This window comes from Lactuca sativa, chromosome 1, assembly GCF_002870075.4.
Source record: "Lactuca sativa cultivar Salinas chromosome 1, Lsat_Salinas_v11, whole genome shotgun sequence".
Taxonomy (NCBI): Eukaryota; Viridiplantae; Streptophyta; class Magnoliopsida; order Asterales; family Asteraceae; genus Lactuca; species Lactuca sativa.
Genome location: NC_056623.2, coordinates 118,055,017 through 118,072,255, shown reverse-complemented (window position 1 = coordinate 118,072,255; position 17,239 = coordinate 118,055,017). Strand labels below are relative to the sequence as shown.

The 17,239-nt window shown below is 35.9% G+C and overlaps 1 protein-coding gene across 1 annotated transcript; it reads right to left on the bottom strand.

Annotated features, from left to right (window-relative positions):
• Positions 1-14,608: 14,608 nt before the first annotated feature.
• LOC111898204 (extensin-3-like) lies at positions 14,609-15,619 on the bottom strand. Its single transcript, XM_023894132.2, has one exon. The coding sequence runs from the start codon at positions 15,617-15,619 to the stop codon at positions 14,609-14,611; it is 1,011 nt and encodes a 336-aa protein (XP_023749900.2).
• Between the last annotated feature and the right edge of the window lie 1,620 nt (positions 15,620-17,239).

Sequence of the window (17,239 nt, the reverse complement as noted above, 5' to 3'; positions counted from 1 at the left end):
GCCAAGCCAACCACTTTTGACAGTGCCAAGTGCCTAGCACAGACTCTCATAGTTCACGAGGTCGACCTGGATAAAGTAACAACCACTTCTAAGCCAACAAACGAGAGTGGTGAGAATAAAACGAAATTCTGGAACAAGTGGAAGGGTCAGAGTTTGCAAGGATCCTCTAAAAAGAAACAAATTGTGGCAGTTCACGCTGCTACTACTCCTGTCGCCACTCCTGCAGCTCAAGCACCTACCAGTAGGTATGCTGGTAACCTCCCTAGGTGAGACAAGCGCCACTACCATTATCTCACTTCCAGCCCATGCCGTGAAATGCTCTGCAACAACTGTGGCAAAAAGGGCCACACTGCTCGAAACTGCAGAACACCAGCCCAACCAACCAGTCAAGCTTCCGGAGCAGGTGTCGGTCAAGCCTGTTACGGTTGTGGTGAGGTCGGGCATTACAAGAGAAACTGCCCCAAGGCAACAACAACTGGCAACACTAGGAGAGTTCTAGCAATGGGGCAAGAGGAGGCTGTCGCCGATCTCACCATTGTCATGAGTACGTTCCTTCTCGACAACTCTTATGCATGCATCCTTTTCGATTCTGGTGCGGAAAGAAGTTTTGTTAGCCATACATTCAAGCATCTCCTTAAACATAATCCTTAACCGCTAACCGAAACATTTATCGTCAAGATGGCTAACGGTGAGAAATAAAACGCTAACAATATATTCATAGGCTGCACCCTTAGTCTCAACGATCATTCTTTTCCTATCGACCTTATGCCAGTCTCTATAAAAAGCTTCGATGTTATCATTGGCATGGATTGGTTGAGCCCCAATCATGCTGATATCATTTGTTATGAAAAAGATATCCGTCTCAATCTTCCCTCCGGCGAAACCCTCATGATCTATGGTGATAAACTTAGTTCCAATGTTCACATCATTTCATGCATCAAAGCCCAAAAACTTCTACGAAAGGATTGCATTGCATTCCTAGCTCATGTGATTAACGATAAACAGGAAGTTAAAGACCTCGAGAGCATCCCCGAAGTCTGCAACTTTCCTGATGTCTTTCCCGAAGAGCTACCGGGAATTCCTCCCGAACGCCAAGTCGAGTTTCGCATCGACCTAATCCCCGGAGCTACCCCCGTAGCTAAGGCGCCATATCGTTTAGCGCCAGCAGAAATGAAGGAGTTATCCAGTCAGCATAATGAGCTACTCAGCAAAGGATTTCTCAGACCGAGTTCCTCACCCTAGGGAGCCCCAGTATTATTTGTGAAGAAGAAAGATGGATCCTTTCGGATGTGTATAAACTACCGTGAATTGAACAAGTTGATCGTCAAAAACCGTTATCCTCTTCCTCGAATAGACGACCTTTTCGATCAACTTCAGGGAGCCAGTTACTTCTCAAAAACAGACCTTAGATCAGGGTACCATCAGTTACGAGTTCATGAGAGTGATGTTTCCAAAATAGCATTCAGGACTCGATATGGTCACTACGAGTTCGTAGTGATTCCCTTTGGTCTAACCAACGCACCGGTAGTGTTCATGGACCTGATGAACCGGGTGTGTCGTTCATTTTTGGACAAGTTCGTTATCGTGTTCATTGACGATATACTTTTCTATTCCAGAAGCGAGGAAGATCACAAACAACATTTTAGATTAGTACTGGAAACGCTTAGATCGGAGAAGTTGTACGTGAAATTCTCCAAGTGAGAATTCTGGATTCGAAAAGTAACCTTCATAGGTAACGTGGTAAGCAAGGAGGGCATACACGTGGACCCGACCAAAATCAAAGCGATAGAGAATTGGTCGGCACCAAAGATACCCAAAGAAATCCGTCAATTCATGGGTCTTGTTGGCTACTATCGTAGGTTTATTCAGAATTTCTCCAAGATTGCCAAACCCCTAACCACTCTGACACATAAAGGTGTACCCTTCTGTTGGGGTGAAAAGCAAGACACTGCCTTCCAAACCTTGAAGCGAGCCTTGTGCAGTGAACCTATCCTATCTCTACCCGAAGGGATGGAGGACTTCATTGTCTACTACGATGCATCCAGTCAGGGCTTAGGTTGCGTGCTCATGCAGTGAGGAAAAGTTATTGCTTATGCCTCAAGACAGCTGAAGGAACACAAGATCAACTATACAACTCACGACCTGGAGTTGGGAGCAGTGGTCTACGCACTAAAAATTTGGAGACAATATCTCTACAGGACCAAGTGCACAATTTTCACCGACCATAAAACCCTACAACACATCTTCGATCAAAAAGACTTAAACATGAGACAAAGGCGATGGGTAGAACTGCTCAGTGACTATGAGTGCGAAATCCGCTACCATCCCGGCAAGGCCAATGTAGTGGCAGATGCCCTTAGCCGAAAACAAAGCTTAGGCCGTAAGGTGAAGACACTAACAATGACCATCCATTCCCACTTATGCGCACAAATCCGAGAGGCTCAGTTGGAAGCCCTAAAACCAGAGAACGTGTCGAATGAAGCCTTGAGGGGAATGGAGAAGAATCTTGAGATCATAACAGACAGAGTCTATTATTTCATGGATCGGATCTGGACCCCAAAGTTCGGAGGTTTTAGGGAGGTTGTCATGAACGAAGCTCACAAGACTAGATACTCCGTGCACCCAGGTTCTGATAAGATGTACCTGGATCTCAAGAAACTATATTGGTGGCCAAACATGAAATCCGAAATCGCTACCTTCGTGGGTAAGTGTCTGACTTGCACCAAGGTGAAGGTCGAATATCAAAAACCCCCAAGTCTGCTCTAGCAACCTGAGATACCTGAGTGGAAGTGGGAAATGATTTCTATGGATTTCATTACCAAATTACCCAAATCTCCGAGTGGGTACGATACCATTTGGGTAATTGTCGATCGATTGACAAAATCCGCCCACTTCCTACTGATTAAAGAAACGTTCAAGATGGAAAGGCTCACGCGAATCTACATTCAAGAGATAGTCCGACCGCACGGTGTGCCTGTGTCCATTATCTCCGTTCGAGATAGAAGGTTTACCTCGAGATTTTGGCAGTCTCTACAAAAGGCTGTTGGAATTAAGCTAGACATGAGTACGGCTTATCATCCTCAGACAGATGGGCAGAGTGAGAGAACTATCCAGACCTTGGAAGACATGTTGAGAGCATGTGTCATCGATTTCGGCAAGTCGTGGGACAATCATTTACCCTTGGTCGAGTTTTCTTATAACAACAATTACCACACCAGTATCAAGGCTGCCCTGTTCGAAGCCCTCTACGGTTGCAAGTGCAGATCCCCTTTGTGCTGGGCCGAGGTAGGGGACACGCAGCTAGCCAAGGGTCAAGTCCCCGATAGTACTCTCACTGGTCCTGAAATCATCAGACTACCGAGAAAATCATCCAAATTCGAGAACGATTGAAAGCCTCTAGAGACAGACAAAAGTGTTACACTAATAAACGACGAAAACCCTTTGAATTCCAGGTTGGAGATCGTGTCCTGTTGAAGGTCTCGCCCTGGAAAGGCATGATACGCTTTGGGAAGCACGGGAAATTAAACCCAAGGATACATTGGACCCTTTGAGATCCTTGCTAGGATCGGTCTAGTAGCATACAAACTCCGATTACCCCAAGAGCTTAGCAACATCCATCCTATATTCCACGTCTCTAATCTTAAAAAGTGCCTATCCGATGAAACCCTTGTGACCCCTCTTGATGAGATCGAAATTAACGAGAACCTCAACTTCGTGGAAGACCCAAACGAAATCATGGATTTGGAGATCAAATGTACAAAGCAAAGCCGCATCCCGATAGTGAAGGTTCGCTGGAATGCCAAGCGGGGACCTGAATTCACTTGGGAGCGCGAAGATTCAATGAGACAGAAATATCCGCATCTCTTTATAAATCTGTGATTCGTATATTAATTCCAAAATTTCGGGACGAAATTTCCTCTAACGAGGGGATGATGTGACAACCCGAAATTTATTTTGTCATTGTAACCCACCTCCGTTAATAAAAATTTATTTTTATTGAAAGTTTTTCCGTTAACTTCTTAAGTTAAGTAAATCAATTAGGGTTATTGTCGTAATTTCATACGTGTCGGAAAACAAAAAATCACGCGAAAAACCCCGTTTGCGGTTGATGTTGGGTGGACCCCCACCCTGGCCGTAAACTCAACCATATATAAGGGTTGAGTGGTGTTCATTTCAATCTTTTTCACACCCTAGGAACTTTCTCTCTCTACTCTCTCTCTCTCTACAAATCGGGTTTCGATCGAGAAACGCCCCTTCAAGCTTCACAACAGTAAGTAAACCCTCCAACCTTGTTTTTTAGCTTAGTATACTTGCAAATCCATGGTTTAAACTCTCAAAAACCCCCCAAGAACATGAGTTTATGGTTTGGGAACATACCAAAACCGTAAACACCCTAAAAGGGGGGGTTTGATGCCCCAAAACCCTTCCAATGCTTGGCTAATGACCAAGAAACTTGCATGAATGATCTAAGAACCCCAAAACATGAAATGATAGGAGTAAACATGAGTTTACGGTTGGGGAATCTCCCAAAACCGTAAACACCTTCTAAGGGTGTTAAAATGCCCTTAACACCTTCTATGACTTGTATGAGTGGCTAGAACCTTGCATGCTTACCCTAGAAGCACCAAACCATGAAAGAAAGTGACAAACATGAGTTTACGGACGTAAACTCATGTGTTTATGGTAGTAAACTCCCCAAGGAGGGATTCAAAAACCGTAAACTCCAAATAAGGGCCCTTTCAAGCCCCAATCACTTCCATAGCCCTTGATTCGAGTCTAGCATAAGTCCTTGAATAGTTTAAGACCTTTGAGCACCCAAACCCAACATTCCCATGTGTTTACGGCCGTAAAATCATGGGGGATATGGTCCTTCAACCGTATACACCCCCAAGGACCCCATTTGAGGAGTAAACTCCATAGTGAGACCATACACTCCTTAGATGCATCCCGTATCACTCCTAACACTTGAAATAAAGTGTTTTCATGCATTAGAGTGTATTTACTTAATTAGTGATTAAATAACTAATTAGATACAATTATGTATCACTACATGTTACATAGGATCCTCGCGTGTGTTTAAGACCTCAATTGACACCTAGCATCCTACTCGGCACTTCCATCCATTCTAGTCACTGCAGGTGAGTTCATACCCTACATTTTTCCGAGTTTTTCATGTTTTCACGGGGGAATACAAGTAAATCATAAAGGATTTCATAACTTAAAAACTGATGTAATTATAATGATTTTCTATCAAACTGTTAGATACCTTTATCCCTTTTGTAATATGCGGAGCATAAGGGACGCTTTCTAAATATAATTACATAGTTTTCAAAATAGCGTGGGAACTTAACAAACCTTTCAAATTATTATGGGAATAATTTGGGATCTTCATTACTTGTTTTACAGATTCTAATTTCATGCAAAGTCAAATATATAAACTATGTCAGATTTAGTTTATCCATTACTAATCTAGAGTATCATGCTAAATAATTACCTTGTGTTTAATTATTTATACTCTACTTTGTCTAAACGATTTCAAAACTCGATAACAACTAAATATTTCTTAAATTAGTTAATACTAGCTTGTGAGACTTATCTTCGTTATGCCCTTCGGGGTACCATTAAATCCTCTTCGGTAGTATAACCAGATTCTCCTGGAGGGAGAGCGTAAAATTTGTGAATATATCTATTCGGGACCGACAATCCCACACCTAAACTGCTAGCTACAGTTAGGCGGGCACGCCTGGGGTGACAAATTTTGTAATCGAACGACGCCTGAGGAATGTCAAGGAGGTCACATGTCGAATTAGTATGGTTATACGACTCACAATATGTATTAAACTAACCTTGTTTACGGATTTCTTTCTTCTATAGTTTTATTTATGTAATAAAACTACCTACCTACGTATTGAAGGGTATTCCAGAAACATAACTTATGGTTTTATTATAAGTAATAATAAAACTACTATACTTACTGGTGGTGACCAGGGTTGTCCAATCGGAACGTACTTTTCATAAAGAAACCAACCAACATGTAAGAAAATGTGGGATTTTCTTGGAAAACATGCATATCTATTTCATAACTCAATGACAATGGATTTCGATACTAAATGTATTCTTTACTAATGAAAATGAAGTATTTTCACAAGATTTAGTAACCAGTTTTCCATTACTTAAAACATGCTTAAGAACTCACCCGCTTTATGCTGATATATTTTCAAACCGCTTGTATTCTCAGGTCAACGTTAGACAGGTACCCCACTTACTTTTGGAGAAGACGGAGCATATAGAAGTTTTGTCTTTACTTTTTGCATATACTGATGTACTTAATATATGTTATCTTTACTTTCAAACAAATGTAAATACTCTTATGCATTGTAATGGTTGTGTTTATTATGCTTACAATGTATAATGGTTGTGATACTATAAATGACATCTCCCACCCCTGGACGTTTCCTTCGTTATTTTCTTGACGGTTCGGGGGTGTGACACACACACACACACACACATTCTTTGGATCAATAATTGGTAAATACTAGTCGTCGAATGATTTGATTTTGAAAACACGGTTTTCGTAAATAACTTTTAAAGACAGTGGTAAATATAAAAATATGACTAATGGTAAATCCTCCTAAAAAACTTTCTTATTATCATTTTAATAAATATTAAGTAGAGAAAACATGTCAAAAATTTCCAAACATATTGTTTGTCAAACATATCATGTTATATATATGTTCTGTGTTGCACTCCGTCCTTTATGTCCGTACGTCTAAGTATTTTGTTGCTGAATAAATATGTTACTAAGAATGATTCCCTTATTCTCAACATTTTTTTCTCAATTAAACCATCTCTCTCTCTCTCTCTCTCTCTCTCTCTCTCTATATATATATATATATATATATATATATATATATATATATATATATATATATATATATATATATACACATTCTTTGGATCAATAATTCGTAAATACTAGTTTTAGTATGATTTGGTTTTGTAAATACGATTTTTGTAAATAACTTTTAAAGATAGTAGTAAATATAAAAATATGACTAATGGTAAATCCTCCTAAAAAAACCTTCTTATTATCGTTTTAATAAATATTAAGTAGAGAAAACATGTTAAAATTTTCCAAACATATTGTTTGTCAAACATATCATGTTATCTATATGTTCTGTGTTGCACTCCGTTCTTCATATCGAAGGTTCAAGTCCCACTTCCACAGGTACGTCTAAGTATTTTGCTGCTGATTAAATATGTGATTGGAAATGATTACCTCATACTCAACATTTTTTCTCAATTGAACCAGTTCCATCTCTCTCTCTCTCTCTCTCTCTCTCTCTCTCTCTCTCTCTCTCTCTCTTTCTCTCTCTCTCTCTCTGTCTATATGATGTGCACAAAAGTACCTACTAATTTTAATATTTATAACCTAACAAACTTAGACTATCTATGCACTTATAGGCAGTGTACCTAGTCAGATTACAGTATAGTTTAGGTAAGTCGGGTTTCGATCACAGGGAACGATTGATTAATTTAATATATTTGATTATAGGTTACAGATCACATGAAAATAATAAAGAAATATCTTTCAAACTAAAAATTAATTAACTACTCTTGAAAAACTAACACGAAAACAAATCTCTTCAGGTACTTTGGTTTAGACAAATTACACCTTAAAAACATAGACAATTGCATATATAAATTCATTTATTCATATTCACCGATTCCTAAAATGATTAGATTCGCGTTCACTATAACCAATCCTTTAGCAAACAAGTCAATTTAAACAGTGATCAGTTGATTAAACTAACATGCTTCCTAGTGTTCAGTTCGTATCAAGCAAGACTTGTAAATATAGTTAATCAATTTCGACATTTAATTAACCTCTTGTTGATGGTCATCAAACAAGGGTCACACATTAACTTACTTATTCTCAAATTAATTCTAGTTTCACATTCGTTATTTCTAGTCTTATAATCTCGATGGTCATCAAAAATCATAAGAGACAAGCAAATCAAGCAGATGTTCATACAACTTAATTCACTTAACAATTAACAGAAAATAATCATCATTAACACATGAGGATCTTTTAACAAGTTTGGCAAGATAAATTAAACACAAATAAACTATTTAATTTAGCAATTAGTCTAATAATCAAAGCTTCATTCAATCATAAACACAAAGTAAAAGGTTTTTACACCTAAATCAGAAACTAAATACAGAAAAGTACCACAATGGAATGCTAAACATGGTCACGTTAGCAACACATATGATTACCGACATGTATCCGCTCTCCAACCCTTCCGATCTCTACTCCCGTTAGCTTAACGGCCTTCCGGCCGCCTTCTAGACCCTCAAAACGGCTTACCAGAAGTTAATTGTCGACTAAATTAGGTTAGAAGTCGAATCCCCCCTCCTGGTTAGCTGAAAATCGACTTTTATAATCTTTGTGGCCGACCTAAGTATGCTGGGCGTACTTAGGATTACGCGGTGCATACTAAGGATAATCACGCGATTGAACATATCCGAGGCAACCAAGTACGCGGCGCGTACTCTTTAATTACGCGGGGCGTACGTCTCTTCTGGTCACTACGCGGTGCGTACTGCCACTTTACGCGGGGCGTAATCCGCTTCTTCAGCATATTTAATTTCTTTTAGCTCCTAAGTCCGGTTTCCGCTTCGGTCTTTTCTTTTGTGCTTTATGACAACGAATAGCTGCAAAACATAATTCAAAGCATTATGAGTACTTTTTAGTTCTAAAATAGAATAAATAAGGCCAAAATATTAAGATAAAGTGCATAAAAATATATATAAAAATACACATATCAATATATATATATATATATATATATATATAGACACACACACACATTCTTTGGATCAATAATTAGTAAATACTAGTTTTCGTATGATTTTATTTTGAAAACATAGTTTTTGTAAAAAAAAACATTTAAAGACAGTAGTAAATATAAAAATATGAGACTAATGGTAAATCCTCCTAAAAAAAACATTCTTATTATCGTTTTAATAAAGATTAAGTAGAGAAAACATGTCAATTTTCCAAACATGTTGTTTGTCAAACATATCATGTTATCTATATGTTTTGTGTTGGACTCCGTCCTTCGGGTCGAAGGTTCAAGTGCCACTTCCGCCTGTACGTCTAATTATTTTGCTGCTGAATAAATATGTGGCTGGGAATGATTCCCTAATTCTCGACATTTTTTCACAATTGAACCATTTGCATCTCTCTCTCTCTCTCTCTCTCTCTCTCTCTCTCTATATATATATATATATATATATATATATATATATATATATATATATATATATATATATATATATATATACACACACATTCTTTGGATCAATAATTAGGAAATAGTAGTTTTCGTTTGATTTGATATTGAAAACACAGTTTTTGTAAATAACTTTTTAAGACAATAGTAAATATAAAAATATGACTATTGGTAAATCCTCCTAAAAAACCTTCTAATTATTGTTATAATAAATATTAAGCAGGGAAAACATGTTAAAATTTTCCAAACATATTGTTTGTCAAACATTTAATGTTATCTATATGTTCTGTGTTGCACTCCGTTCTTAAGGTCGAAGGTTCAAGTCCCACTTCTACCGGTACGTCTAGGTATTTTGCTGCTGATAAATATATGGTTGAGAATGATTCTCTCATTCTAAACATTTTTTTCTCAGTTGAACCATCTCCATCTCTCTCCTTCTCTCTCTCTGTCTCTCTCTCTCTCTCTATATATATATATATATATATATATATATATATATATATATATATATATATATAGACACACACATTCTTTGGATCAAAAATTAGTAAATACTAGTTTTCGTATGATTTGATTTAGAAAACACAGTTTATGTAAATGACTTTTAAAGACAGTAATAAATATAAAAATATGACTAATGGTAAATCCTCCTAAAATTAAGTAGAGAAAACATGTCAAAATTTTCCAAACATGTTGTTTGTCAAACATATCATGTTATCTATATGTTCTGCGTTGCACTCCGTTATTTTGATCGAAGGTTCAACTCTCACCTCCGTCGGTACGTCTAAGTATTTTGCTGTAGAATAAATATGTGGCTGAGAATGATTCTTTCATACTGAACATTTTTTTTCTCAATTGAACCGTCTCCATCTCTCTCTTTCTCTCTCTCTCTCTCTCTCTCTCTCTCTATATATATATATATATATATATATATATATATATATATATATATATATATATATATATATATATACACACACACATTATTTGGATCAATAATTAGTACATACTAGTTTTCGTTTGATTTGATTTTGAAAACACAATTTTTGTAAATAACATTTAAAGACAGTAGTAAATATGAAAATATGACTAATGGAAAATCCTCCTAAAAAATCTTCTAATTATCATTTTAATAAATATTAAGTAGAGAAAACATGTCAAAATTTTCCAAACATATTGCTTGTCAAACATATCATGTTATCTATATGATCTGTGTTGCACTCCATCCTTCAGGTTGAAGATTCAAGTCCCAGTGCAGACGGACATAGATGGAATAATTTACGAGCAGTTTAGTATATATTTGTATTTATTGTTTGGTGTGTATATATATATATATATATATATATATATATATATATATATATATATGTTCTTTTTACAATTTTGTGCATCAATACTTTAAATTATCATGTTAGTTAAACACATTGTTAAATGATATGTTTAGATTTATGCTTAGTATCATGTTCTCTTGTTACAAATGATTAAACAGAAAGTTTATCTTGATTTGAAATTTGAAATAAGTAAAATTATGAGAAAAAATGAAAAAAAAAATCATGTGTTTATTTTTCAGACCCGTATATTAAATATGTTAATTAAAACCAAATGTCAAATACAAATGTTTAAACGGTAAATTTATTTAAAATTAAAATTGAAGTTAGAAATTTAAAATTAATATAGTCATTATGGTAAGTTGAATTTGTGAAAACTAAATTAATGATATATTGAAAAATACAAGTGAGGTAAATGACTAGTGAAAAATAAATATCTCAAAATTATGACAAAATGACATGTAACATAATATATGAGAGAATGACATGTGGCAAATTATTTTTACTTTTTAAGGAGGACTAGAAAATAAGTTATAGTACCCACTAATTAAACGCTAGTACATATTGCAAAATTTCACCAAAGATATTTTAACTGCTTATCTACATTGGTTAAACTCTTTCAATGTTTTTTTAATCTCTCTCTTTATATATATACATATATATATATATATATATATATATATATATATATATATATATATATATATATATATATATATATATATATATATATATATAACACGATGTTCAAATGAAAACAATTATAAATTTGAGAATATTTAAGAACAAATCTAAAACTATTTTTTTTTCTAATTAAAATCATTAAATAATACTCAAATAAATAAATAAAAGTAACTACCTATCCTAAACCCCACCGACACACTATATTAATTTATCACTCTCCATAATATTATATATCTTTGAGGCTACTCCATCGAAACCACCGGACCGTTGCCTGCTGTCGCCTATCCCCTGTTGTCGACTATCGTCTCCCGTCTAGCGTCAGACAGTCGGAATTGACCAAACCATCATCGAAGAAGCACCTTGTAAGAAAACTCATCCTTTTCATCTCATCAACGATCTAGTTTTCACCAGCCACTAGATCTAGTGTCACCGCATCTGGATCTAATGTTAAGGCCACTAGATCTTGTTCTTGATCTCGTTTCACCGGCCACCATCATAGCGACATTATAGATTTTTGATCTACTTTCTCCGGCCACCACCACCATTACTGTCAACTCCAACTCCGACATAGATTTGGTTTCCTTTCTTTCAAGTTTGTTTAATAATTTCTTCGTTTTAATTTCTTCTGGTTGTGGTGATGGTGATGGAGATTTTTGTGATTGTTGTGTTTAATTCGTAGCTTTTTTTTTATCATGGTCAAATCCCTAGTTTCTTCAATGAAAGAGGTAAAGACAACTTTTTATTATGCTCAAATCCCCAATTTCTTCATTGAAAGAGATAAAGACACACCTAGTATGATATCGTCCCTTCATAGCTCATAAAACTTTTAAATCTACTTTTTATTCTCTGTAAATAAAAAATAAAGAGAGTTGTATATATTATTATAGTAACCAATGTTTTAAAAATCAGTTTTTTAGATGAACCAGTATTAGTGACTGTTTTCCGGTTCAACCGGTTCGACCGCCGGGTGAACCGGTTTCTATAATTTTCATGTTTTTTTTTTCTATTTTTCTACACATACATACATATATAAATTATGAATTTGATTTTATAAGTTCAAACATTAAAAATACATATAAAAATAAGTTGTAGATAAATTCAAATGTATTAAAATAACACCTAACCATAAGTTTTAGTATTTTACATCAATCTATATACGTCAAAAAGAAAATAAAGTATAATACCGAAACAAAAGAGAGTTTTAGATGAATACAAACACATCAAAATTTTTTATAAAATTTACCATATGTTTTTATTTAGAAAAAACTAAATAGATTTGAAAAAAATTACCAAAGTTTATTATGCAACTGGTTCTTTTTCATGTGGTTTTATTAGGTTTAACCGGTTCAATCCGGTTCAGAAATTAATGTAAAATCAATGATAGTTGAACCACTCTTTCTCCCGGTTTCTGGTTTAACCGGCCGATTCAAACCGGTTTTTAAAACATTGATAGTAACCTCCTCGGGAACCTATGGAGCAAAAAGTACATATTTTTAATATAGATTTTTGGTAATCCATGAAAGAGAAATCCATTTGTAACTAAATCTTTCTTTTCTAATTGTAGTGTAGCAAACCGACGTCATTTTATTTAGTTGCCATTTTTTTCCTTTATTTTTTTATGTTTGTAAAATAACCATACGATTATATCATAAATTTTAAATTAATCAAATTTGTTAAATTCTAAAACATACGTCTTTATGTTTAACTATTAATCTATGTTGTAAAATCAATTAATAAAAGTTTATTATAATAGATGTGACATATATTAATATTATATATTTATTCTAAAAAACTTTACATCATTAAAATATATACAAAGTATTTGTTAATAAATTGACGTACAAGAAATTAAAAATGTATTTTTCTCTAAAGGGTTAAGGGTTTCAGTCTGGTTATGAACAATAAAGTAGTTTAATAGTTGAATTTATTAGGTGTTTGTTATTCGTAAAAAAAAAATTGGCATTATTCTTCGTAGAATAAAATATTTAGTTTTTTCCGTCTAATTTAAGATACTTATATTAATATTTAGTAGAATATATACTAATTATTTATAATTAGTATATTGTTAATATATGTTTGTTAGTATTTTAAATATATGTGAAAAAAATATAAAGTAATTGTTGATATGACAGTGAATACCACTTTTGGAATATAAGAGACATTGCATTCATGTAATGTTATATAATCATAAGTGTTTATATACACGAGAGCAACTACTAAATCAAGAACACGGAAACGAATATTGTTCATGTCCATATAAATAATATGTGATTAAACACATGTAATTTGACACACGAGACCAATTACTGAATCGAAAATGCAAAAATGAATAATGTTTACATAAATCATATGTGATTCATTACACAAGAATGACTATTGAATAAAGAAAGCGAAACGAATCGTACCCATATAAATTATATGTTATAATATATATATATATATATATATATATATATATATATATATATATATATATATATATATATATATATATATCATCACATGTGATTAAGTACACAAGACCAATTATTGAATAAAAAAAGTGTGAAAATGAATATTGTCCACATAAATCATATGTGATTAAATACATATAATCACATATGGCTATATATATCTATTCACGTACGATTTATGTGAAGAAGATTCTTTTTCACGTTCTCAATTCAATAGTTGTTCCATTGCATTTAATAATATGTGAGTATATGTATCTAATCACATATAATTTATATGGATAAATTTTGTTCTACGTTCTCGATTTGATAGATGTTCTCGTGTATTTAACCACATGTGATCACATGTATTTAATCACATATGATTTATATAGACACAAGATTTATGTGATTATGTGTATCTAATCAGATATGATTTTATTAGGAAAAACAAATCTTGTCTATAAAAATCACATGTGATTAAATACATATAATCACATGTAATTTATGATTTATATGGAAAAGATATACTTTTGATTTCTTGATTCAATATATGTTCTCGTGTATTTAATAATATATGATTTATATACACGATATTTTTTGTATTGAAGATTAGAAAGTTGTTTTGTGTCCATATTAATCATATGTGATTATATAAATGAGAAAAATTTTTGAATCGAAAACGTGAAAAACGAATCTTTTATATGTAAATCAAATATAACTAGATACCTATAATCACATGTGGTTATATGTATTAAATTTAATATGATTTTTATGTGGCCAATATTCATTTTTCGTGTTCTTGATTCAATAATTATTCTTTGTCCATTTTAATCATATGTGATTAAATACATTTAATCACATGTGATTATTTATATGAGAACAACCATTGGGGTGGGTGGTTGGTGGGTTGGTGGGTCGGTGGTTGTGGTGTTGATGGATGTGTAATGAAGGGTGTTGGTGATGGATAGTAGTGACGTGTGGTGATGTTTGGTGGTGATAGGTGGAGTGGTGGGTGGTGATGTTTAGTGGTGGTGGGTGGTGGTGGTAAGTGATGGTGGTGATGATGGTTGTGGATAATGGTGGCTGTTAGTGGTGGGCATGGTGGTGGCGGATGGTGGGTGGGGCGGTGGAGTCGGGTGGAGATGATGGGTAATGGTGGTTGGTGTTGGGGGTGGTAGGGGTGATGAGTGATTTTGATAGGTGTCGTGTAAGGTGGTGGTGATAAGTTGGCAAGGCGGGTGGTGATGATGGTGGTTGCGGAGATGATTGGTGGTAGTGGTGGATGGTGGTTACGGGTGACAGGTGGTGCTGATGGTGGTTGCAGGTGTTGGTTGGTGCTAGTGGTGGGTGGTGGTGGTTGACGGTGATAGGTGGTACATGAAGGTGGGGGTGGGGTAGTGGGTGATGAACGTGGGTGACAGTGATAGGTGGTAGTTGTAGGTGGTGGTTGGTAGTGGGAGTGGCGGGTGGCATGGTGGTAATGATAATAGTAGAGGCGGGTGAGGGTGATGAGTGGTGATGGTGGTGGTGGGTTGATGATGGGTGGTGGTTTTATAGGGTGATGAGTGGGATGGTGGAGGTGGGTGGTCGTTGGCGGTGGTGACGGGTGGATATGGAGGTGGGTGGTGGTATTAGATTGTAGGTTGTGGTGATGTGTGGTTGTTAGTAGTGCTTGGTGGATGGTGGTGGTGGTTGTAGTATGTGGTGGATGGTGGTGGGTATATGGTGATGGGTGGTATATTATGGTTGGTGGATGGTGGTGGTGGTGAGTGGTGGGTGGTAGTGTTTGGTGGTGATGGGTGGTTAGTGGTGGTGGGTGGTAGCTGGTTGTGTTGGGTGGTGGTGATGGGTTGTTGGTGTTGATGGGATGAAACATCCAAAAAATACAGGCCAAATTTTTTTTTTTTTTTAAATCATTTAAGAAAACCATAATTCAACCATCATCATATAGAAAAATCATAAATCGTGTATCTCAAAACATCATATCAAATATAGTATCAAAATCATGTAAAAATATCAGAGTCTGAAACATCCCAGGCTAAACTGTGGTGTATGTCATGCGATCATCCCGAGCCCTTCCCCTTTCTAGTGGAAGTACCTGAAACCAAAACTGAAAATTGTAAGCACGAAGCTTAGTGAGTCTCCCTAATTACCACATATCATACACATATGACATAACATATCTTGGGCTCCGCCCCTGCTACATCGAGTCAAGCTCGGCATCAGCTTTCCTGGCGTAGGGCCCCGCCCGACATCGAAGCCTATTCGGCATCAGGCCCCGCCCGACATCAAGCCCCGTCCGGCATCGAGCAGGTCTCGACATACATATGAATATATCAACTAAAATATAACATAAACACATATACTAAAATGTAAACACCCCTCGGGCCCCGCCCGACATCGGTTTAAGATCCGAAAGCATATTAACATTCCTCAGGAACTGCCCCGACATCGGACCGGTGTCCACTAACATACTATCATATCATATTAACTAGACCTTGTCGGGCTTGCCCCAACATCGGACCTAAGTCCGGAACATCTAACACATAACAAACGGATGCAAGAATAAAAAAGACATCAAGCATAAAAGCACACAAGCATTCCTCGGGACCGCCCCGACATTGGATCGAGATCCGAAAAAGCATATAAATCTACATCGGGCCCCGCCCAGAATCGGACCGTAGTCCGTAGCTACTACTAACTAAACAGGCCGACATTGGTGCCTTAGAGCCATTCATACATGAGAAAACTCACATCGCAAATCTGTCTGCAAAATTTCGCAATGAGGAATATCTGATAGCTGCTCTAACGACTCCCAAACTATCAATATCACAATAATACTTAGTTAAGATCCGATAATCCTTCTCACGATAAAATAACCATTTTACCCTTGGTCAAATTCAATGCTCTAGTCAAGGCCAACTCCCAATCAACCCAACTCGTCGAGTTATCTCTTAACTCGTCGAGTTCTATGCTATCCAGTCTCGTGATAAACTGAGTCACCTCGTCAAGTCCCTTCATAGACTCGTCAAGTTCTATCTTGTACAGAATCGGGACAAAACGTGTCAACTCGTCGAGTCCCTCCTTGGACTCATGGAGTTCTTTAGTTTCCTAGTCTTAATTACGTCCATCTTGCTGAGTCACTTCCTAAACTCAACGCGTTCACTCAAAACCAGAAAAGGTTGGGGGCCTTGACTCGACTCGCCGAGTCACATGAACAACTCGCCGAGTACCCTATATGTCAAATCCATACAATCGATTCTAATCAATTCCAATGCTTCTAACTCACATATCTGGAGTCCTTAGGCTAACATTACACGTTAACTTGCTAACTTTACGTGCATGCATGCTGTTATGAAGCCAAAACACCCACCACAAGCTAATCATGGAGGTTTAAATCATGGAATAGGGCCATGGATGAATAAAGGTGGTGACTTTGAGCTTTTAAGGCTCAAGGGTGACCATATATGAAGTCCTTACTTCACCAAGAGTTCAA